Raw genomic sequence first — 22,829 nt, forward strand, 5'->3', positions numbered from 1 at the left:
TACAAGTGTGAAGGAACCTAACAATTGTGTATGCTTCGATTGAAACCAACTAGTACTCAAGAGCATTTAGAACAATCCGGGCCTATAAAAGGATACAGCCAATTTTGCCACTAGACCATAACAAAAGCCTCGGTTCCTGTTTAAGGCCTAGTGGGGGGCCATATCCCTGTCTCTGTCTGGGATTATTCATTGACTCGGGGAGTGACGGGAGAGGAGCCATATAAAATCGACATTTCCCTGTCTCAGTCCTTTCTGTCTCATTTTCTTGCTGGGTTCTCGCTCTGATAAAATTCACAATGAGTGAATTACCTGACTACGTGCTTGATCCAGATGCTGTCCTTAAAGACATCAGTGCAGCCTGGCGCCATGGCAATGCTCCGGATTACTCCAAGACAAGAGCCTTTTATGAAAAAAGCACTCCCCTCTTGTTCCTAATCATCTGAATTTTAAATTCTATTACTTACATCATACAGCTAAGACAAAGACCCACGAACCCGGCAGTCTCCCTTTCCTAGTCGAAAATCTCGTGAAGAATTGGGAAATCGAAGCCTCCTTCAAGACAGACCTATCCGACTGGCGTACCATAGATCAGGCCGTATACACAGTTTCCCTGAATGGTGGTGAAAGACGAACAGGTCACCATATGTTAGAAGTGGGGACCTATAATGCTCTCCTGACCGCGAGTCAGTATTATGATCCTGCACACAACAATTTCAACGATTCGCACAAGTCATTTAAGCGGATGATGCCAACGTTTGCTTGGGAGGTACTTGAAGTATACTCTGGTCCTCCCGTTGTTGCCTTTCGGTGGAGACATTGGGGCGAGATGAAGAACGATTACGTGGGATACAATAGGTACCTGGTCACTACTTTCCACGATCATTTGGTTTTATGCTTACAATCCTAGCTCCTCTGAGAAGGTCAAGATCCAAGCGCACGGTGGCCCGATTGACATTGAAGGAATTATAGTGGCCAAGGTCAATGATAAACTACAGGTACAGAGTCTTGATGTCTGGTATGACCCTATGGCAATGTTTCGCCAAATTAGCAAAGAGGACCAGATTAGCAGCGAGGGTAGCAGTAGCGGGTGTCCGTTTGTGCAGGGTTAGCAACTTACCCAAATGTGACCAATTCCAATGTCATTGAGCTGTGAAGTGTCATGGAAAACGCCGGTGTATAAGCGATACGCTAGCTGCCACATATGGCTCCCGTCTCCACAGTTGCGCGGATAACCGTTGCGGAATTGGAAAGTCTTCGTATGCGCCAATAACCAATAGTATCATGTTAATAGTGTTATGTGCATAGCTGTATAAGAAGGTAGGCTCGGCTCTTATGTTGTGACCTGTATAGCGTTCTTGTATCCTTGTATATACCTGGCAGCGTATCACCCTACGAAGGTGGCCGCCATTTTCGGACTCTCCGTTCTCTTCCTGATTGAGTGTAGGTTACTTACCAAATAATATTTTTCTCCTATGATATATTCGAATATTTAGTATAACAATACATTAAATCAGAAAGAGAGGATAGTGCAACTAAGGAATAGGGAAAACAAGGAGGACAGGAGGAGGAGGAGGAGGAGCAGACTAAATACGGTTCTGGTTACAAATGTGGCCACTACAGTCTATCTCAATAAGGGATGAAGTTTCTGGCGTAGTGGGCGCTGGCTTGAGGTGACATATGGTACTATCTTCGTGTTCCTTCTTGTTTTGTCTAAATACAAGTAATAGGATAAGTGCTAGTTATGAACTCTTCGAGTGCATTCTGGAAGTCTTTTGGGTGGGTATTTTCAAATCTAAAAACAAATCTAAAGCACACTTAAGTAGAGCAAAAAGAAGGACACTGGATATTGGTTTTTTTTCTTTTGCTTAGGATGAGCATAAGCTCTGAATGAGTTACTCCCTACAAATACCACCCAGGTGAGCCCCATTCTCACCTCTCTCACCCAAGTCTCTAGGCTTCTCACCCGCACTCATAGCAGTTTTTATATCTAAATTAGGAAAGGCGGAGCGGGATATTCAGCCCGTACAGCAAAAGGTACATTTTCTATCATAACCGAAAAAAGCTACAAGTATCCTTCTCCCCTCCATTTTCATCTCTCCAACCTCGCTTTATCACGAGTAAAATATGTACCAAGCATGGCCCAACGTTGAAATATATAGCCAATATTATAGATTTCGGGGAGTATAGTAATAATAAAAAATAGTAAAATCTAGCGGGCTATACTACGAATAGAATCTAGTTATAGTCACAAGTCGAAGTATAGGCTCAATAAGCAAGGGATTTAGCTAAGGCTGAACGTGAGGCTGCAATGGCAGCAGTCTTGGTATTTATTTGTAAATAGTGGTTTTGAAATGCATTTTGTTTGTTGAAAATCCGGTGTATGTGGTGCACTAACACCGGGCAGGTGGACGATTATGGCGCACTGCACCTCACCAAATTAAGTGTTGATCTACGGCGACGCTGCGTGTGGACTAATTCGGTATCTCGAAGGTACTTCGGACAAACCACAATCTAGAAGTTGCCAGGATTCGAGAGAGTCAGACTTATTGAACATTAAGTGGCTGGGACGGTTAGATTAGAATATTTTAAGGAACTGGCTCCGAGGAACTACGTTATTTTACCATATTGGGGTTTGGGAGCCCGGTGGGGAGTGATCAGTCCGAGCAAAGAACCGACTTGCCCGAGCAACTCACCAGAAGGCATGAGAGGGAGGCTTGCGGCTGAAATGTCGACGCCAGCGAGTTGACATTGCCTTATTTGGTGCTATTTGTTTCAGTTGATCGGGTTGCATTGGGGTTGCATTGCCGGGCGGAGATGTTGGTGGAGGCTTGCACTTCGCTTTTTAGGGTCTAAAGGCTATATAGTATATATACGAGCTGCAGGCTAAATATGAATACAACATAGGCGCATTCCGGCCTGGCCGCAAGGTTGAGCTTGGCATCCTATTTCACTCTAACCGTGGGAAAAATTAGAATGAATATTTTGTATAACTCGGTAGCTCTCCTTGGATTTATGACTTCTAAGCCAGAATAACCATCCTGCCTCTCCATCATGCCGCGACTGGCGAATCTCCGGACAGGGTCAACGGACTATGAGTATGGTCGAATCCAAAATAACCACACTGCTTCTGGCAGACGTATGTACTTATGCTTCACTCTTTACTGCCTTTCGAAATACACCCTCTAATATTTGTTTAGGTATCGTCGTCGATTGCAAATTCCCTCCGATACCGAAGAAGGTGAACACAAAGTTGAAGCGAAATGCCATTTGGGGACTTATAGGGACTGCCATCTTCCTAATGATCGGCTTCATGGGAGTCGCGATAGCTTTCACCGTCATGTTCGCTGTCAAATCCCCCAATTTTGGCGGCTACAACCCCGACAGCCCAAGCCCAGACAGCCCAAAATACGCTCTCTACAAAAACACTCGATTTGAGGAATGCTACAGTACACCGGCATCTACGACAGACTGTGCCGCTATACGGGTCGCTCTGAATGCATCCGTCACTGATGATATAACTGGTTTCAGGGACAATAACGTCGGGTTCCTCAGCAGTGATCTGGTATACAACAATGACAGCAACCTAATCGGGGACTGGTGCGAAGCCATCAGCTGCTTTGATGAGTACAAAGTCATTCCGTCTACTCCGCGCGATTTGGCCTTTTTGCCGACTGTCCTCACTAGCTGGGCCGCATCTGCTGGCTTTCTAGTAGGATCGCTGGTACAGCTTTGGCTACAGCAGAAAGCGTTGTATAGCCCGGAAAATAAGCCCTGCAAAGGGCTCCGTGATATACATTGGTACAGTTGGCCGTTTATTATTGCCGATCTATGTTCGTTCGTCTGGTGGTGGATTTCATTTGGGAAACTGGTTGCCGCTCCAGAGAGCGCTGCCACACCCTTTGTAGTCGGCTGGGTCATCCCCTGGAAATATGCCGGTCTGTTCAGATTTCATCCATTTTCATGCGCATTTGGGAAAAACCGTCGTGGGCAGCTGGTTACACGGTGGATCTTCTACATCCTAGCGGTGATACAGTATATTGCTTCGTGCTACGTGGCGCATGTCAATTTTCCCATCGATTTACTTGGTTCTTCTGTATGGGGCCAACGTGCGCCAAATCCAAGTTACGATTGCGTGCAGTCTCAAATCAACGCTGCGCCCGGAGCCTCGACTTGCTCAGCGACAGAGATCTGCTCTCGCAATTGGCTGTTCGTTGATCCTCTGTATCAATTCACCGGTGAGCATCCATACTCAGTATTCGCTGTCTGGTTTATTTTCTCGACGTTGACATTTGCGGCCCTTGCCCCTGTCTTTATGATGACCGTTGGACTTTTCGAGAGAGGCAATAGTTCGCCTCTTAGCGATCTACGATGGGGAGATCCAGGACCAATTGCCATCCTTTCATTGCTCTCCTTTTGTGAGATTGTTGTTGGGGGCCTACTTATTGAGGATATCGTAGATAGACTCAGTTTACATCCTTACGCGTCAGTCACCCTTGACTGGGAATGTCAGGCTATTCATGTTGGGATGAGTTCCTGGAGGTATTATATTGATGTCCACTACGGACAGGGGTGGCGAATTGCTAAGATGTGGTTCAATTCTTGAGGTAGTTAGGTTTGTCTCCCCTGGCTGTCCATTTTGTTATTTCATATTTTGTCAAAATATATCACTGATTCTGATTATTGTGCGCGTATATATTGGAATCCTTACTGTTGTTAGGACTCTTCCTACGGAACGTCCGAAGAAGCTCCCGATACGACAAGACCCCGACAGGGGCCTAATCCTCGCAATGGTACAATTCGGGAAGGTAGCTAGGACATTTACGTCGAGCGGTCTTTCTTTATAATTGTATGGTCATCGGATTATTCGGGTGGCTTAGAACCTCGCGCCATTTGACCATATTAGGAGTTATGGCGCAGACGGTAGAGATAGAGTGGTGAATCCTGGCCTTAGGCCAACAGCATGAAACTTCCTACAAACTATGTCCACATAGCATTCTAAAATTATATATCTATAGAGCAAGATCCGTATTGTAGTTCATCTCCAAAGGGGGAGGTCGGACTTCTCGTGTCAAAAGACATATCAGAGCGAGAGGACCGCACGGCTTCCTCCAGCGAGGACAAATCGAAAGGAAGTTTCCCTTCAGGTTGGACAACACCAAAAATCACATCCAAACATGCTTCATCACTGGCGCCGTAGTTGACCAACAACGCGTGGGCCTTTGCTGCCGGACGATCAAGGTGAATGTGAATAGTCAATAATCGTGAGAGGAAAGGATCGGAAGATGTTGGAATACCGAGACTTGTCTTCGTCATCGAACTCGATAGATCCAGAACGGAAAAGCGCCTCAAATCCCCTTAAACATGGCTTTACGGGTGCTCCGAGGCGTAGTAGGGCAAACTGAGCCTCTACTAACGCTACAATAATAATCAGTCCTCGGGAGAAGAGCGGTTCTGAACACAATGAAGGAGGTATTGGAATGAGAATGAAATTTATCAATAAGATGGAATATTCTAAAGTAACGCAACCCCCCGGGGCTGTGAAAGATGAGATTATGTAATTGAGATAAGCCACGCCAAATATAATACAGGAATATGATACAAGAATGTCTAATGATCTCCCTCCCAAGAAAAAGAACTAGATCTATCGGTAGTGTACAGAGTTGTGCTTTGACCTAAGCACCAGTAACCCTCAGCACAAATTCATATACGCCAAGCGTGATGATAGCTGAGGGCAAAGAACGGAGCATGTGGGGAGCGAGGCCTCCATACAGGCCCGCCATACCTTCTTCTTTGGCGATAGTACGGAAGCATTGTACTAGGCCGGTGTATTTGGGCTGGCCATGTTCCACAGGTGCCTGGCGTAATCGTGTTCGGATAACCTAAGAATTCAAGTGTGAGTGTGAGACCAAAACAATTGCCTTAAGAGTGGCGCACCTCATGAGGATATGTCATTAGACCTGCCACCAGCTTAGCGGAAGACGCGGCACCACTAGTACTAACCCAATGGAAAACTTCGTTCCAGAAGGGAGTCCGTGGTCCCTCGGTAGCTTCTAATGATTGATTGAGCCGAGTTTTCAACTGTTCATAGAGCACCAGGTGTAGAGCCGTCTCAATCGAGCCCAGATAGCTGGCGCTCAATCCTCTGTAAAAGCCACCTAGCCCCTCAGTCCGCATGACTTGCCGGATGCAATCAATGCTATTGCGATATCGACGAGCCGAAGGACCACCGGTGTTTGTTTGTGTTTTGTCAAGTTGTAGTCGTGTTTTGACAAGCCATATTGGATTCGTTGCCGTAGAAGTTGCGAGACCTGCGCAGATTGCGGCTTGAGCGTGGACCATAGCGGAGTCTTCCGTGTGTCCCATGAGTTGAGCCCCAACGCGTTTGCAATTGCCATATACGTAAAACTTGATCGCGGTCGCCGGGACTACACCCGCCATGCTTGGACCGAGGCCTCGAAAGAAAGCCCGCCATCCTTCAGCACGATAGATGGAGTTGATAATCCGGAGCGTTTTATGATTTGATCGTTGAACAGGGCGTGAGGAGGCATCGGAGCCCCTATTTTGTGGTTGGTAAAAGTCGGACTGAAGACGTGTTCGTAAGACATCAAGAGGCGAAGTTACTATCGCAGTAGCCATTCCGCCGCTCCTGGATCAATGTCAGAAGAATCAAAGATGATGGTAGCTGGAGAAGACATACGCGCCCGCAAGAAGGTGTACCCAGGAACTGACAGCCTTCTTGGTGGTGAGAACAGGGACACTTTGCTCCTCTCCTTCTGTAGGACCATACCGAGCCTGAGCTTTACCCTCCATATTTGCGTGGTGTTTTGATGAAGATTGGGATCGCGAAGCACGAGTCTGGACACTTTTTTTCGGCGATACGATTTTCCGCGATTGAATGCAGAATCACGTGCATGGTCGTTATCATCACGTGGTTAACCCCCAACATCAATAATTCCCCAGGCCAACTTTAGCCTAGGTAATCTCAGGGTTTTGCACATTTAATTCCCTAAATATACAAACCTCCATAAATTGTAGTGATAAATCAAGTTATTACCGGCCCTTACATTTTTTACAAAAGTTACAGGGGCTATACTAGCGTAAAAAGCTTCATTTGAACATATCCATCGGGCCGTGTTATTCCGGTCCGAATAAAGCGATGCCTGGAAGCGGTCTATATTCAGGCAGGAATAAGGCAAGACTCAGGCATTCAGGCATCATTGACGCCGGGTATTTAAGTTACCGTCTGAGGCCCCCAGTTGACTGAGTTTCTCGTGAGAATCGATGAATTCACTGTTTAATGAGATTGATAAGATCAACTAATGAGATAGATGAGTTAGATATCAGTAGAGGTTAAACCATCTACATGAATCTAATAACGTTCGTACAAATCATCCTCAACATGCTTCCTCTTCCTCCCCGATGTCCATGCCTGAGACGGGGCAGCAGTAAATCTGATAGTAGCATCGCCATGGTCAACCCCATCGTCATCGTCATCGTCATCGTCAAGTTCGATCAGATCCCCAGACCCAGAACCAGGTCCATCACCCTGCTCTTCGGTGTCACTGATCTCTTCAGCATCGAAATCATTCGGTTTCTCAACACTTTGTTCTCTCAACATGTCAATCTCATCAGATGACAGGTCTTCTGCTACCTCTTTTGCCACCTGGGCATCAAGGTCAAACTTTGATGTGCAGTGGAATAGCATCAGCTCTTCAATATCATCAGAATTCAGTTGGCGATCGCGGCAGATATCTCGTGCAGTGTTGAAGAGACGTTCTACCCCAGCGCCCGTTGCGGGGATTGCAAGGACATCCCTTGCAAGTGCAGCAATGGCTGGAAAACGGGATTGATTCTCTCTCCAAAAGGAGAGCGGTTCTGAATCAGTCACATCTATATGAAATTAGTATCAAGTGGATGGATGGCTATAGAGATAGACATGGAGATGGCCATGATATGAATGGAAGGGTTCAACTTACTACCGTCGAGGTACCGCGTCATCTCGTCATCCATGACTGGGCCCAGCTTTGATTTGGAGTGAGGCTTCAGTTTTCCAGCCTTACGAAGTAGTGATGTCAATGCCGATTCCGAGGAAGGCCCCTGTGGGCCTTGGGCACTAGTGAGACGTTCCTGGATAGGAGTGAGGGCATCTCGGAACGCCACTCGATACTGATCACGGAGTTCTTTGGAATCCACCCAGTCATCAGAAAGGAATAACTGAAATCTACTATCTGGCGATAGCATCGTACAAACCGCATAGATATGTCCGCGCATTTCATCAATCTCTTTGTAGTAGTGACGTAATTTAGCATGGCTAGCTTCGAGAGAGCTAAGCATCTGCTGTTTCCAAAGGACCTTTTTGCGCCGTAGCTGCGTCATTGACTTCTCAAGATGCTCAAACAACCTATTGTAGATTGGAAAGACAAGATGCGATGTCACCTCTCGGCTCCTTGAAATGGCAAGGATAAAATCAGAGAACGGCTCAGTGATATATAGAAGGTAGTCAATTTGGCGCCATTGATCATCATTAAGCGCGAAGTCTTTGCAGTCAGACTGCTCACAGTACTTCATGATGAAGACGCGGAGTCTCTTTGCCCGGCGTAGCATTAAAAACGTTGAATTCCATCGAGTTCTGACATCCTGGATCGGCATAAGTCCTTGCCCTGGGGGTTGTATGGCAATAAAGGAGTCCCGACGCTGAGAGCTCCCGCGGATATAAAGAGCAAGATACCGTACCTTCTTTAAGGTATGCGACATATCTTGCTTCTTAGATGCCGCGTTTACCTTTGCAAGGATGAGTTGACTGTCTGTCCATATCTCAGTGGCATCATTCAGTGGGACTGCTTTTAAACGCGCAAGCAGTTGGTTCAAACTCAATTGGAGCACATGGGAAAGATGGGGGATTCGGATAACATTGATATCATTAGGCAAACACTGTTGAAGAGCATCAACCAGAGTCTTGTTATTTGATGCGTTGCCAGTGGTCAATCCAAAGACTCGGTGCTGAATGCCGCACTCAGTAAGCGTGTTCATAAGCACATTACCAAGGTTTGCACCCGAATGCGTCCCATGAAGGGGTTTGAAGCCGAGCAGCACCTCGCGGTAGACCCAGTCGACGTCGATGAAATAGCCAGTGATAGCCATAAATACGTCTCCAAATGGAGATGTCCAACAGTCTAATGCAACCGAGATCTTCGCATGCTCTGGAAGCATCCTGAGTGTATCTTGTTGTCGATCTTTGACAATAGCAAATAGCCGACGTCGAACTATATCAGCGGAAGGAATTTTCGGAGGGCTTGGGGCGGATTGGGCTGTCGAAATGAGGCTACGGAAGGCTGGATTCTCAACGAGATTGAACGGAAGCTGGTTGAGTGTGATGAATCGTAGGAGTTTATTATCCCATGCCTCTTGCGAGAAAGGTTCTTTGGTCGTGTCACCCTAGTTAAAATGCTAGTTAGTAGTGTTGATTCTTAAAAGATAAGATACATCTTTACATACCGTTTGAAGAAACCTCTTCATTCCATCCCTCTGCCTGCGTCCACTTGCAGTCCTTTGACAGGAAGCAGTATTGACATGGCGAATCATCGTTGTGGTACCATGACGACCATCCCTACTAGTTGTGTAAGGGTGCTCAAGAATTGCAGAGCAGTTCTTACACATGACCTTTGCGGTACCATGAATAGAGTGCGCGACTTGGTCAAACTCCTTCCAGATCTTCGCCCGGCTATTCTGCAAGTCCCAGTTGATCTTGCTCCGAGATCCGTAGTCAGTCTGCAGCCACCAGTCGACCCAATCGTTGCGGAGCATCGCGTCGTAAAGGAAATACTGGCCTTTGCCAGGACCGACACGTTGGAAGCGTTCAAGGGGATCTGGGGCGGCAGACGAAGGATTAGACGGCCGAACAAACGAGAGGTTGTTAACCTGCCGAGAGGTAGACGGGATAGCTGGGCGAATAGAAGGCGCAGCAAAGGACAAGCCGTTTGGCCCAGAGTCGAATAGACTCAACTTGGAGGATCTAAACTCCCGACTTTGCGACATGATCAGTGACGGTTAATGGATTCGAAGTTAAATGGATGGCTTCTGGGGAATCAGGGTCAGGGAGGAAGAATTGACCTACCTTCTTGGTGAGAGAACTGTGGACGCTGTAGGCAAACAGAGGATGTAAACGGAGGATCATACTCCATAGTGCCAGTCGACATTGAAACGGAGGGTCATAATACCAGCATCTCATTGGTTAGATAATGCATATTCAGTGGATTTGGCCCATCCAAAGCCCAAGGAAGCCCATAGATAACCCATCTCCCCGCCCATTTTACAATTTGCATCAAACATTTCATGCCAATAGCTCATAAGATACCTAGGTATGTATCTTCAAACCTCTCTCATCTCCGGAATATCTAGAATATCACGGCTCTGTGAAAATTGACGATGGGGCTTGGGGCTTGGACCTGAGATGTAGACCCAAATTTGGGCTTTGCGGAAGTCTATTTGTATTGTTTGGTGCCTATTGGGCACTATTAAGAGCCTAGTGGCCCGTTGAGCCCGAAGGTAGAAGTATTTGAACATCTATCTAATAGAATCTTAAGCCTTGAATTTACCCTCCTTTGGAACGTAAGGTGTCTCATAAGGGCGTTCAGCCTGGGGAGTAATTCGCGCCAAGTGGCGACGCTCCCCAGTCGTCCAGTCAAGAATCGCAGAATGGGCTGTGACACGGTTCTATATTGCATACACATTAGTATCTTGAACCGTTGATCAATAGTTCATGAAACCACTCACATCCCAGACAACAACAGTCTTTGGCGCCCATCGAATACGAGCTTGATAGTCGATGCCATGACCCACGTGGGCCAGTAGGAACCCTAGAAGCGCATCGCTCTCTTCTTTTTTGAGTCCGACAATACTGCGAGTGACTAGTCTTGGTGTGAGCACTGACACCCCATTTCCAAGAATATGGGAAGATACTTACAGCCACCATTGACGAAAAGCGCTTTCTCGCCAGTGACCGGATGGGTTCGAATAAGAGGATGCTCGGTTTTCACTATCAACCCCACCACGTTTCAGACTAAACTCAGCCTGCTCAAATCCGGAATGCACAGCCTTCAAACCGTGAAGACGCTCCTTGAGCGCTGGCGAAAGTCGGTTATAGGCCTCAACTCGGTTGACGAAGGCAGTGTCCCCACCTACTTCAGGGCTATCAAGTACATATAGGAAGGTGGTACCAGGTGGTTGTTGCTCATATGTAACGTCGGAATGCCATGAGACACTGCTGTTCTTTGTCGCGAGATATTCATCATATTCTCACGCATTGTTGTTCCGGTGAACGAGATGAATCTCAGGATATCCCTCTGGAGCTCCACTAGTTGGGTGGATATGATGGCGGCCAAAGTAGCCTCCAAAACCGAGGGCCTCTTGGATTGGCAGGTCGGTGAGATCTTGATCTCTGAAGGCGACAACTTTACGTCGGGCGACGAGCAGAGCGAGCAGATCCTTTCCGGCAGCAGTGAGCTTGTTTAGCTAAACGCCTGTAACCTCAGACCCAGTAGTCGGAGTCAACTTTTGGATCTTGGACCCCTTAGTGAGGAGATCCTTGAAGGAGGGGTAGGCGTCTTTCCCGTGGTCGACGTGGGTGAAGGGTTCAAGAGGAGGGTATTTATTGCCATAGTCGTATACAGGCAGGTAGTTCGGATACTGCATCGTTGTCAGGATATGTGGAGTGACTCAAAGGCCTAGCCATGACCTTGACCTACGCTGGCAGTAGTGGTTTCCCCTTCCTCGTCAACGATTCTTCTCACTCTGGCCTTGGCCTCGGTTGTTCCAGAAGCGGCCTTCACAGGGACAACCACGTCCACAGTGGGGGTTTGGGCAATAGATGGTGCCATGTTGTGCTGAGATATTGGTAAGTTGTCTCGTTATCAAGTTTGAGCAATTACTTCTGTGCAGTCAGTACTTAAATAACAACGATTCTGAATTTTTATTTACCTCGCGCCATTTTATTGGAGAATCGCGTATGGACTCCTCCGTGTCTGACACAACAAGCGACTGTCGCAAGCCATCGAGTGAAAAGGTCGGGTACACAGAACACACCAACATTAATGCCGTGATATCCGTCCTATAGAACGACAAATTTAACACCGTAACTCGACAACTGACCAAATCTGACGTGCTATTTCTAACAATAATACCGTCCCCTTGCCAATGGTTGGGGAAGGTATTGAAATGCTGACATCGCGTGATATGATGCAAGTGACAACCCCGCAAAAGGCTACCGTGGAGTATATATCCATAATTCTGCATATCAGGGTATGCCATAGCAATAACAAATGTGGTATAAAAGTCTAGAGAGTAAAAACGTCATCGTAGGTAGTATTTGCATTCATTGTTCCATAAAGCAGGCAGAGTTCTGAGTTATAATGCAACTTGCCTCGTAGATAAATAACTTGATCCTTCTAATTTTGTTTTCCGATTCTATAGAGAGGGCAGTACGGATCGAGAGGAATAATATGGATTGTCAGGAGGCTTTGTCACTTAGACTGAGGGACCGCGCAGCCTTGACCAGTCACATATTTTAACATGTGAATTTAAAAGTAGGTCAAGTAGCCAAAGTATCAAAAATTCTCATTACCGAGCTACATTGGGATGTTTCCGTCATAAATGGACATCGACGCTCGACTAGGCCTTATGAGAAGATATTCAAGGTAAACATGCGCACGTTCGGTGCAGTAAATAGGCGCGGAGCGACTGCAAGATATCTGGTCTGAAGATTGGAGGAACGAGTCAGTCAAACGGCTCCTTCCCGTCCGATGAAATCATCACACTGCGTTTCGCATCTGACCGGATGGAGAGGATGTCGAAAGACAAGGTGAAGCATGGAAAAGATCCCAGTTGCATTGAGAGGGGAGTTCGAAAAGTGACTTGATAATTGTTGGGTGCCTGGATGCCTGAGGCCCAGGGACCACATGGGACACATGTAGATAGCTTGTCTCTCTCTCTCTCCTTCTCTCTTCTCTCTCCCCGTCCACTTTCTACATCAAGAATCTAGTTGCATGGTTTCTCCATCTGCATTCCCTCAGTAGATTCTACAATAATAAAAGAGCTCAGGGATCGAGGTCACACGGGTCCACGAATTCCCCGTCACGTGATGACCGTCTTTATTTGTACTTGAGGACGAGATAAAGAAACGACTTTTCATTTTTAATAAAAGAAATATCTGGATTCCTATCACTCTACTCGGCCTTGATCTCGAAATTTGTCTACCTGGGTCAAAGAAACTCGAACTCCGATCCCATTTCGTGGTTGTCAAAAATAGAAACATAGTCAACCATACCTTTACTCGCTCCACTGGTCTAAATATACATATTTCTCAAATTTTCTTTCTATGATGCTATTAATTTTGTTCTTTGACGTTGGGGAAAGCATCCTCGCGCTGAGCATCAAAGCCTTCCTATCATTCATTCTAGTTTCTCCACAATGAAAGAGAGCGAAGACCGTATAGAGAAATATAGTTGTAAGAAACGAGTCTTGTGGCTTACAGCCGCGAGGATATATTCTTTGTTATAGCTATACCGTGTCTTTGAAGCCTTAAGCCCAAATCCACTCCATCCCAAGTGTACGTTTTCTCTCATTCTCTAAAGCATTTCTTTATTTTCCTCCTTAGCTTGGTTCTATTCCTTCAGGTCTTGATATATTTATATCTCCGACTGGGTTGCCCATTCCCATCGAGACATTTTCAATTTGTGAGACTCAACTTCAATATTACCTTCAACATGTCTGCCCGGTACGACTTTCGACGTAGTACTCGCGTGAAGCGACTACCTCCCCACGAGCAAAAGGGTTCGCCACAAGATCCAACCCCACGCATGGATCTCAAGATAGACGAAATAGACCTTGATAGAACCTACGCTGCTGTCGTGCCACCTAGGCAGAAGAAGACAAAGAAAAACAGACCATGGGCCAAACGGACAGGAACCGACCCCATTACCGACCCAGCTGAGCTTCCTCGCGGGTGGCATATGAATGAAGACGATCTTGAAACTACGTGAGACGACATAAAAGTTAATTGTCGGTGTGCAAACAACAAGCTAATTAGAATTTAATAGCGATATTGATGGTCAAATCGAAAGATGTCATGAGAGAATTGCTGAAAACATAATGCCCCATGTTTTTGAGCAAAGGTTAGAGGCCTATACAGCTGCAAAAGCCAAAAAGGAGTGAGTCAACTATCTTGATATTAATTCTGCACCGATTCTCACCTTGTTATACTGTAGGGGGATGAGGTTCCCGGGGTCTGAAGAGCTCAGCTGGGAGACCGTTCAACGGGTGTATGAATTGCAAATGATGAAGACAGATCTGGAGAGCACTACGGATGACGAAGAGCAGCTTCAAAACATCGAGGCTCTCTTGAAAGCATATAAATCAGGCGCGCTTGATTGGAATGCCGGTCTTGTTACATATTGGATGAAGGGAGCTCAGATCTCTCAACCAAGACCATTTGACTGGGATGAACTTGAAACGATTAATGCCCACCACGAGGGTGACAAAGGGTTTTGGGTGGAAGGGGTAATTGGTTTCCTACCGTTTCACAGCGACTAGCTAATGAATAATATCAGATCTGCGGCCTTGAGAATGAGAGATCCCTTTCAGCGGTGACTCTAACGCCACATTCAACATCTCGATCTCTGATTGGCGTAAGATCTATAATTATGGCTCAACTCACTTCCAAGCTTTGTTAACCTTTTTATCTAGGTGATATTAGCTATCCGCCTTCCAAGAATAGCGTGGTTTGCCGAGTTGGAATTTGTCCACGATACTGGGTGCAGTAAAATGACCATGTTCCAAAGCGATCTTAGTGTGCTTCTTGGTCCTTTTAGCATGGCTCTTGGGCACAGAGTACCGGTCGTCGGCTTGGCAAGAATGGTTACTGCTAATGGCGAGGTAACCAGGTCAGTGATTGAGGTAGAAGTCACACTCCTTGATGACAATCGTCAAAGAATGTTCGCTTGGACTAGAACCTTTTGCAATCTCACCCCAGGAGCTTGGGCACCCGGTGCAGCCCCCCGACTAGACGGTCCAATTGTGTCAGATTCGTTATACGTGGCAAGTGTACCCAATGGCATCCGTGAGGTATATGTCTCAACCACGAGACATGAACTTCCCCCTACCAGATCTGAATCTTGCTACCAACCCTGGACCGCATAATCCATCACTACAGAATCGTGTTCCCCCATTGACTGTTTTTGCCCAGACACATGGCCCTTTGTACCCCGCGGTGGGAGGAAAACTTGTTTTCCCGCCACCAGCACCTGGAGTTCCTTGAGAGACTGACAAACTTGTCATTGCTTTGCCGGGATGTTGCTTGTGCCGGAACGCACTCCTCATCTTTTGTCTCTTTCCTTTTCTTCTGTGTTGCTTGGAGTGTATTGTTGCCCCGCTTTAGTCGTCTTGTCATGATTGTGTTTTATCCGCCCAACCTAACAATACCAATAAACACTTATTTTTCATGTTAATGTAATACTTTGTTAGATTATATCCAATTTCTAGAGCTGGAATACATATCTCATCAATCTCCATTCCATCTACGGACATGTCTCGTTGTATGATTTTCTGATACTGGCCATATCCAGTCAGTTATACTTCGGAATGGGCTGTTAATGCTATAATAATTCAGCAACAGAAATATGAGGCTCATGTGCTCATTTACCAGACGTGGCCGTCCTCGGGAGAAGGGTATTCTTTTGTAGTTTCTTTCTTAATATGTACATATGTACGCTCTTTCATTTCTGGGGAGCGGCAGTATTGTTGTAAACCGATCAAAAAGATGGAGATGTCGCCATTTGTATGGGGACGAAAAGCTTCATTTTCATTCCTACCGATCTGTAATACTATGTTGTCCAAGGTTATTTTTCTGAGCGACAAGCTCAAGATCTCTTCCGAAGGTCTATTCTGTAAGACTTTCCCTTTTTTATTTCTCCCTTCCACCGTGGTTCCTTTTTACTGACATCTTTAGGCTTCGTGGGACCCAATTCACCGCTGGCAAATGGGTCGCCGATTCTCGGCATTCAAGGAACTGCCACCTTTATCTACAAATGGATGGAAAAGATGCAAACAGAAGGTATTCGCAGCTTCGAGGTCGACGACGAAGTCAGCGAAGAGTACAATCAGCACATCCAGAAGTACCTTGAACGTACAGTTTGGACTCGAGATTGCCGCAGTTGGTATAAACGTGGTACCATCGATGGCCCGGTTATCGCCATCTACAACAGATCTATCTATCTTCCACCTTTTGGAAGCTATGAAGAACCCGCGCTGGGAGGACTTCAAAATGGATCGGACGCCTGAAGCAAAGATCAACCGCTTCTCATATCTAGGCAATGGAACTACTCTGAGGGAGGCCAATGGAGGCGACATCGGCGCCACAACCTGTTTGCCCTCCCACAGGTCCACGACTAGAAGGGGCCTGGGGAAGCTTGTGTATAACTCCAATGCTTTTGTCCATTTTCCGTCCTGAAACTTTTGTGTGCATAGATTCTAGATAGTCAAGAAAGGAAGGCTCAAGACAGTGTGCTCAATGGCATACAGATCAATTCAGCATTCACAACTCAGCTTCATTTCCAACGTTGCATACAATGGAACCCCGTCGACTAGATGGCCATCTTTTTCTCAATTGCACTGTAGGAACCCAGCAACATATTTATAGTTAACTATGAGAACCCCAACTACCTCGGAATCATTCCAATGCCGTGTGTCACTGCCGAGCTCGGACTCCAGCAAATCATATATTGCATCTTACAGGTATAGTCAGGAACTTTATAAGGTCACTAAGGGTCAATCAGGAAGCCGTCCCACTGCTTAAAGTTATCTAGTCGCTATGCTTCACCACAATAGGGTTAAAACCTCCACGTCCACATGTTCTGACCTATAAGTATGTTATTAAATCAATACCCGATGCGGGGGAAAACGTGACGAATTGCCGACGCATAAGGTATGTGCGCACATGTAGGTGCCGAACTGCCGGCCCACCCCCGCGAAAAGCAGTACATATCCCGGGGCCCCAGACTTAATATCTTGGCAAAATGTCAAATACCAATATCGACATGCATGACATACTATATGAATTACCTCATAGTTGACCGTCGACATGCCAAGCTAATCAATCACCGATATGGAGGTAGCTTGGATCTCAATAGCCGGTATACTGACTAGAAAAGTGATATATATATCTGATGAACTTGCTGGCTACTATGTTTCAATCAGCTCAGAACGGAATTTGTATCACAGGTGACTGTTGCGCGCCTCAGTCAATAACGTACGATATTCCGTCGCCATGAAGTTCCTAGCGGGATTGTCATTGCTGTCCCTTGTTCCTTCTTCGTTTGCTGTTCCTACAGCGAGCAAGCACCCTCGCAATGACTTATCTCAGGCTGAGCAGCCCTTGATCAAGCTAAAGCCCCAGCGAACTTCCTCCCGTGAGCTTGTGAACCTTGATGGTCTGTGGAAATTCACACTTGCTTCCGGTGCCAACGACACGACCCAGCCCTGGACCGCGCCATTCCCCAGCGGTGCTCTCGAATGTCCGGTCCCGGCGTCTTACAACGATATATTCGTCGACCGGGACATCCACGACCATGTCGGATGGGTTTACTACCAGCGCGAGGTTTTCGTCCCAAAGGGCTGGTCGAGGGAGCAGTATTTCGTGCGAGCTGAATCTGCTACTCATCACGGTCGTATCTATGTGAATGACCGTCTACTCGCCGAGCACGTCGGCGGTTACACACCTTTTGAAGCCGATATCACCGAGTTTGTCACTGCTGGAGAGAAATTCAGGTTGACAATTGGTGTCAACAACGAGCTTAACCATGAGACAATCCCACCCGGAAAGATCGAGATCGCTGAGGCCACCGGCAAGCGAGTCCAGACTTACAACCACGACTTTTACAACTACGCTGGTCTTTCTCGCTCCATTTGGTTGTACTCTGTGCCTCGTCAACATATCGAGGACATCACCGTTGTCACTGATGTCGATGGTGAGACTGGACTCATCGATTATAACATCAAGGCGGCCAAGAATTCAACTGGGATTATCAAGATCTCCGTTATCGACGAGGATGGAGTCGTTGTTGCAACTGCCTCTGGAGCTCAGGGTACCGTCAAGATCAACTCGGTCAAATTGTGGCAACCCGGTGCGCCTTACCTTTACCAATTCCAGGCCAACATTGTAGATGGCCGCAACAAGGTGGTCGACACCTACAGCGTGGCCACTGGTGTTCGCAGTGTCAAGGTCGACGGGTCGAAGTTCCTCATCAACGGCAAGCCCTTCTACTTTACCGGATTCGGAAAACACGAAGACACCTCAGTTCGCGGCAAAGGACACGACCAAGCCTACATGGTTCACGATTTCCAACTGATGGACTGGATCGGCGCCAACTCTTTCCGCACCTCCCACTACCCTTACGCCGAAGAAGTCATGGACTTTGCAGACCGACAGGGAATCGTCGTGATCGATGAAACACCCGCCGTGGGTCTGAACATTAATTTACTGGGTGTGTCTGGGTCCGAGGTCCCAAAAACCTGGTCTGAGGAGAACATCAACAACAACACCCAGAAAGCCCACAAGCAAGCCATCAGTGAACTTATCAGCCGGGATAAGAACCATGCCAGTGTTGTTATGTGGTCGATTGCCAATGAGCCTGCCTCCGCAGAAGAAGGCGCGCGAGAGTACTTCGAGCCGTTGGTCAAGTTGACTCGCGAGCTTGATCCAAGTCGTCCTGTTACCTTTGCCAACGTCGGGGATGCAACATTCGAGTTGGATCTGATCTCAGATCTGTTTGACGTCACTTGTCTGAACCGGTACTTTGGGTGGTACTCGGAAACAGGAGTCCTCGAGGAGGCAGAGCCTGCTCTTGTCAAGGAGCTGCAAGGCTGGGAAAAGAAATTCAACAAACCAATCATCATGGCTGAGTACGGCGCTGATACCATTGCCGGTATTCATTCCACTCTTGGTCTCCCTTGGAGCGAGGAGTTCCAGGACGATATGCTCGCCATGTACCACCGGGTCTTTGACAGCATCGAGTCCATGGCTGGTGAGCATGTTTGGAACTTTGCTGACTTCCAGACCTCTATGGGTACCATGCGGGTGGATGGTAATAAGAAGGGTGTGTTTACCAGGGATCGCAAGCCTAAGATGGCGGCACATGGTTTGAAGGCGAGATGGACCAACATGACCACAAGTGGGTGAAGTCATGTTTGCTCAATATATTTGTTCCGCTTCATTATTGTTGAGATTTGTGACTATTCAGACATCCATCTCAACAGGTATTTAGGATTATCTGCAGTTCTCAATTGCAATCAATCAATATCATTTATTATTTCTTTCATCTATTCACGCATGATATATATTGCCGGAATACCAAGCAAGAGAAGGCAGTGCCCGTTCTCAATCCGATTACGCTAAAATATTGTTGAAATGACCAAAATGGCTGGGTATCATATTGACAAATCTGCAACAGGAAATAAATTCCCGTGTCAAGATGGCTCTCAAGTCGTACCGTAAGAGCATTTGCTGACACCTTTACGGTAGCTATACACCTAACTAAACATACATGTGGATTGAATACAACACTGCTCGTAGTTACATTCACGCCGAATCTCCCTTAGCAGACTGCCGAGGCTGAGACACTGTATTCGATCGCTTATCGTTGCCGCCTTTGGTGCGCCCAATGCCGACCAACTGCAACATTTCTCGCCAGAACCCAGTAGGCGGATCAAGGAAGCTATCCTCGTACGCATCGATCAGGGGTCGTTCCCAGACCAAGTCGGCTTCATGAGCCTTCACAAACTTGGTTTTCTTGATAATCTTCCAGATGAGGAAGAGAGGGGGGATGACAATCTGCATGGTGTAGTTCGACCAGAAGGTGGACACTGACCAAGGCTTGTATGCGGGGTAGCCGTAGACGATGGTCACGATGATCATCCAAACAAATGCAATGTAGGCGCAGTAGGGTTGGAGGTATCCAAAATAGGACAAGGCTCTGCGGTCGAACCCCTGCGCTTTGCACGCGCGGTGGAAGAAAATGTACGTCAGGGTGATGACAATATAATTGATGAGACCTAGGTTATGTTGTCAGTATTGTAATGGGGTCCACGGGTAAATTTTATCGTGATTTCTTACCTCCAGCAGTAACTAGGTTAGCAAACCAGGTGATGACGATGGACGAGCTACTGGAACACTGCAAAAAGGAAAGCATAGGGAAGATCATCACAACTCCGAAGCAATAGATCGGTACACCGTTGCGCGTGGTGTAAGTGAGAACTCTTGGGGCTCTTCCTTCTAGTGCTAAGCCGTACAAAGTACGGATAGCGCAGTAAGTGTAGGTATTTCCAGCAGAGAAAATCGAAGTTAGCAGGAGACTAAAAATAGTATTGTCAGTCTTCTGTTCACCAATCTTATGATTTTGTCTTTTTTTTTTTTTTTTTTTTTTTTCACTCACGCGTTGATGATCGAAGGGAAAATTGAAATGCCCAAGTTTCGCATGCCAATAACATATGGCGATGCCGAAGCAGAACCAGAAGAACCACCCGTCACAACTGCGACTAGTTGCGGATCATTAGCGGCACAAACGATACCAACGGCCAATGCACCGCCGATAAAGAAGAGACCAAATCGAATATAGACTGTCTTAAACGCATTCTTGATATAGACGCGAGGACGCTTTGCTTCAGCTGCGACCATGGAGATGTACTCCGGACCGACGACAGCAAAGCAAGCCGACCAAAGGGATCCCAGGAAGCCTTCAAAGCGACCAAGGGCGCCGGTATCCAGATACTCCATGAAAGAGCCGGGATTGTTCCAGTGGCGGAAGCCATAAGCATCATGGGCCGGGTTTCCACCAACCATAGTGATGAAGGTGAAAAAGAACAAGGAGAAGATCAGAATGACCTTTCCACCGGACAGCCAGAATTCGGCTTCACCATAGGCTTTAACAGCCAAGACGTTAAGGGAGCTATGCAAGAATCAGTATTTGGATAAAATTTCAAGTGCACGCCAATGGCCTAAATGAGCGGAAGAGGTTCTCACCCATAGACCAGGATGACACCAATGCAGACACCTGCAACTGGACCAGGTTCAGTAATCTTATCACTCCAGAAAGACAAGACGAGCGTGAAAGCTGAGATCTCAAAAGGAATCAAAAGGGCCTCATAGAAGCTAAAACGGAGTGTTAGCACGGATAACGGGGAGGATTTCAGCCTGGGCCGAAAAGAGAACGGACAAAAAGTTCCAGCCGACCATGAAACCAAGAGCGTCGTCGACCCATTTTCCTGCCAAGCGAATGAAACCACCACTGACAGGGAAGGCAGTGGTCATTTCAGCCAGACAGTTATTTACCATGGCCAAAAACATGCATTGGACGGTAAAGGCAATAAACAAGCTGCCGGGTCCGCCATGGTAAAGACCCGTGCCGATGCTCACGAAAAGGGCCGTTCCAATAGAGCCACCAATGGCAATTAGCTGGATCTGACGGTTTCCAAGATGACGTTGAAGGCTGTCGGCATTTTCAGCCATCACACCTTCTTGTACATCACGAGAGCCGCTCTCATGTTTGAGCCCGAGTGTTTCCGACACACTGCCGCTCGTGTCCTTGTCCTTGTCGCTTAGGATAGCCATTTTGTTGGCATTCCTGTCTGGGATGTTTAGTGGCTAATACAGTGTGGGTAGGGCGCGATCGAAAGAAACTGGATGGGCTGATGTCGCTTATTCGTCTAGATTCCAGGTTATGGATTCTGAAAATGTTGGGGTAGATCGGCGGGATAATCCGGGGGTGGATCTGCTACAGAAAGGTGGGATGTCGGGCTATGTTGCAAGGGCCTGGGAATCGATCACGTTGTGGGCAATGATGTTGTTGCTATGGATGTTGAGATGTTGGCAAGGCGCAATGGCAAGAGCAAATGTCGGAGATTTCGAGTCTCTAGGGTTGGATTTCCGTAGGTACGACTTTGGAATCTTCGAAAGCAAGAGGATAGTTGGAAGGTAAAAAGGAGTAATGCAGTCAGAAAAGCATAAGATGTAAGATGTAAGATGCCAAAATCATCTATTAAAGAAAAGAAGGCAAAAAAAAAAATAAAACGTGGGAGTAAAAGAGAGAACTTAAAAGGGTAGAGATTTGCCTGGCGACAAGATTAGCCAGATTAGCGCAATAAGCCCCCATGTACGCCCATGTAAACCATTGAAGCCACAGAAAAGCCATACCAAGACCAGTATGACGCAGTTCAGTTGATGGCTTTTGATCATTTTTGGTCATTTTTGATCATTTTGCTTCCTTTTGGGTTTCATTTGGTGAACTTCCCAAGGCTGATTGGCTTGGAATGTCTTCTATCGTCCCCGCACGGGCTGTAACTTAACCCGCATCCGGATACAAGTTGGGGATCTTCTTTTTGTTCGTTTGGGATTCTACTGGATCATACTACCTAAACGGGTCCTCGAACGTCCCCCGGTTCTGTCTCCTAATTCAGAGTTATTCCATTCGACTTAGGTTCGGTGAGTCCGAGGACCCGTGCACATTTCCCGCGGGCAAGATTACATTTCACTGATTTTGCGAGTTGCCCCTAAACCACAAATGTACAAAGTAACCCGTAATGTTTATTCTACTCTTGGCAACCCTGATCACATTGTCCTTATCTCGTGTTCTCGTGTTCTCGCTCGCTCTTCCCGGCTTCGAAACTTGGGGGAAATGGGGCCAAATTCTATATGTTACGTAACCTGGGAGATAACCCTAGAACGGTCATGATAAGTACCAACTTTGGAAAATTAATCAGTTCACAGCCCTACTTAACTATCGTAC

General features: G+C 46.8%; 8 protein-coding genes across 8 annotated transcripts; 4 read left to right on the top strand and 4 right to left on the bottom strand.

The window, feature by feature from the left end:
* Positions 1 to 296: 296 nt before the first annotated feature.
* Positions 297 to 1,109, top strand: N7516_008360 (uncharacterized protein; the record flags this gene model as incomplete). The annotated part of the gene is made up of 3 exons (XM_057221079.1): positions 297 to 427; positions 502 to 855; positions 908 to 1,109. 3 exons carry the CDS (start codon positions 297 to 299, stop codon positions 1,107 to 1,109), a joined length of 687 nt encoding a protein of 228 aa, XP_057071351.1.
* Positions 1,110 to 3,051: 1,942 nt separating this feature from the next.
* Positions 3,052 to 4,603, top strand: N7516_008361 (uncharacterized protein; the record flags this gene model as incomplete). Its single annotated transcript, XM_057221080.1, has 2 exons — positions 3,052 to 3,136; positions 3,198 to 4,603. The coding sequence occupies 2 exons, from the start codon at positions 3,052 to 3,054 to the stop codon at positions 4,601 to 4,603; spliced, it is 1,491 nt and encodes a 496-aa protein (XP_057071352.1).
* A 1,069-nt stretch (positions 4,604 to 5,672) lies between these two features.
* N7516_008362 (putative mitochondrial carrier protein (Rim2)) lies at positions 5,673 to 6,810 on the bottom strand (the record flags this gene model as incomplete). Its single annotated transcript, XM_057221081.1, has 3 exons — positions 5,673 to 5,879; positions 5,935 to 6,646; positions 6,698 to 6,810. 3 exons carry the CDS (start codon positions 6,808 to 6,810, stop codon positions 5,673 to 5,675), a joined length of 1,032 nt encoding a protein of 343 aa, XP_057071353.1.
* Positions 6,811 to 7,369: 559 nt separating this feature from the next.
* Positions 7,370 to 10,035, bottom strand: N7516_008363 (uncharacterized protein; the record flags this gene model as incomplete). Its single annotated transcript, XM_057221082.1, has 3 exons — positions 7,370 to 7,890; positions 7,977 to 9,435; positions 9,496 to 10,035. 3 exons carry the CDS (start codon positions 10,033 to 10,035, stop codon positions 7,370 to 7,372), a joined length of 2,520 nt encoding a protein of 839 aa, XP_057071354.1.
* A 543-nt stretch (positions 10,036 to 10,578) lies between these two features.
* On the bottom strand, positions 10,579 to 11,876 carry N7516_008364 (TauD/TfdA dioxygenase family protein; the record flags this gene model as incomplete). Its single annotated transcript, XM_057221083.1, is given in 6 exon segments — positions 10,579 to 10,713; positions 10,774 to 10,912; positions 10,964 to 11,263; positions 11,300 to 11,511; positions 11,527 to 11,685; positions 11,745 to 11,876. The coding sequence occupies 6 exon segments, from the start codon at positions 11,874 to 11,876 to the stop codon at positions 10,579 to 10,581; spliced, it is 1,077 nt and encodes a 358-aa protein (XP_057071355.1).
* Positions 11,877 to 13,760: 1,884 nt separating this feature from the next.
* On the top strand, positions 13,761 to 16,332 carry N7516_008365 (uncharacterized protein; the record flags this gene model as incomplete). The annotated part of the gene is made up of 6 exons (XM_057221084.1): positions 13,761 to 14,032; positions 14,094 to 14,204; positions 14,262 to 14,553; positions 14,604 to 14,681; positions 14,740 to 15,112; positions 16,001 to 16,332. 6 exons carry the CDS (start codon positions 13,761 to 13,763, stop codon positions 16,330 to 16,332), a joined length of 1,458 nt encoding a protein of 485 aa, XP_057071356.1.
* Positions 16,333 to 17,317: 985 nt separating this feature from the next.
* Positions 17,318 to 19,228, top strand: N7516_008366 (uncharacterized protein; the record flags this gene model as incomplete). Its single annotated transcript, XM_057221085.1, has 1 exon — positions 17,318 to 19,228. The coding sequence occupies one exon, from the start codon at positions 17,318 to 17,320 to the stop codon at positions 19,226 to 19,228; it is 1,911 nt and encodes a 636-aa protein (XP_057071357.1).
* Positions 19,229 to 19,627: 399 nt separating this feature from the next.
* On the bottom strand, positions 19,628 to 21,655 carry N7516_008367 (uncharacterized protein; the record flags this gene model as incomplete). Its single annotated transcript, XM_057221086.1, has 5 exons — positions 19,628 to 20,100; positions 20,162 to 20,400; positions 20,481 to 20,993; positions 21,068 to 21,196; positions 21,261 to 21,655. 5 exons carry the CDS (start codon positions 21,653 to 21,655, stop codon positions 19,628 to 19,630), a joined length of 1,749 nt encoding a protein of 582 aa, XP_057071358.1.
* Positions 21,656 to 22,829: the final 1,174 nt, after the last annotated feature.

Source organism: Penicillium verrucosum, assembly GCF_028828655.1.
Source record: "Penicillium verrucosum strain IBT 35672 chromosome Unknown utg000003l_segment0_segment0, whole genome shotgun sequence".
Lineage (NCBI taxonomy): Eukaryota > Fungi > Ascomycota > Eurotiomycetes > Eurotiales > Aspergillaceae > Penicillium > Penicillium verrucosum.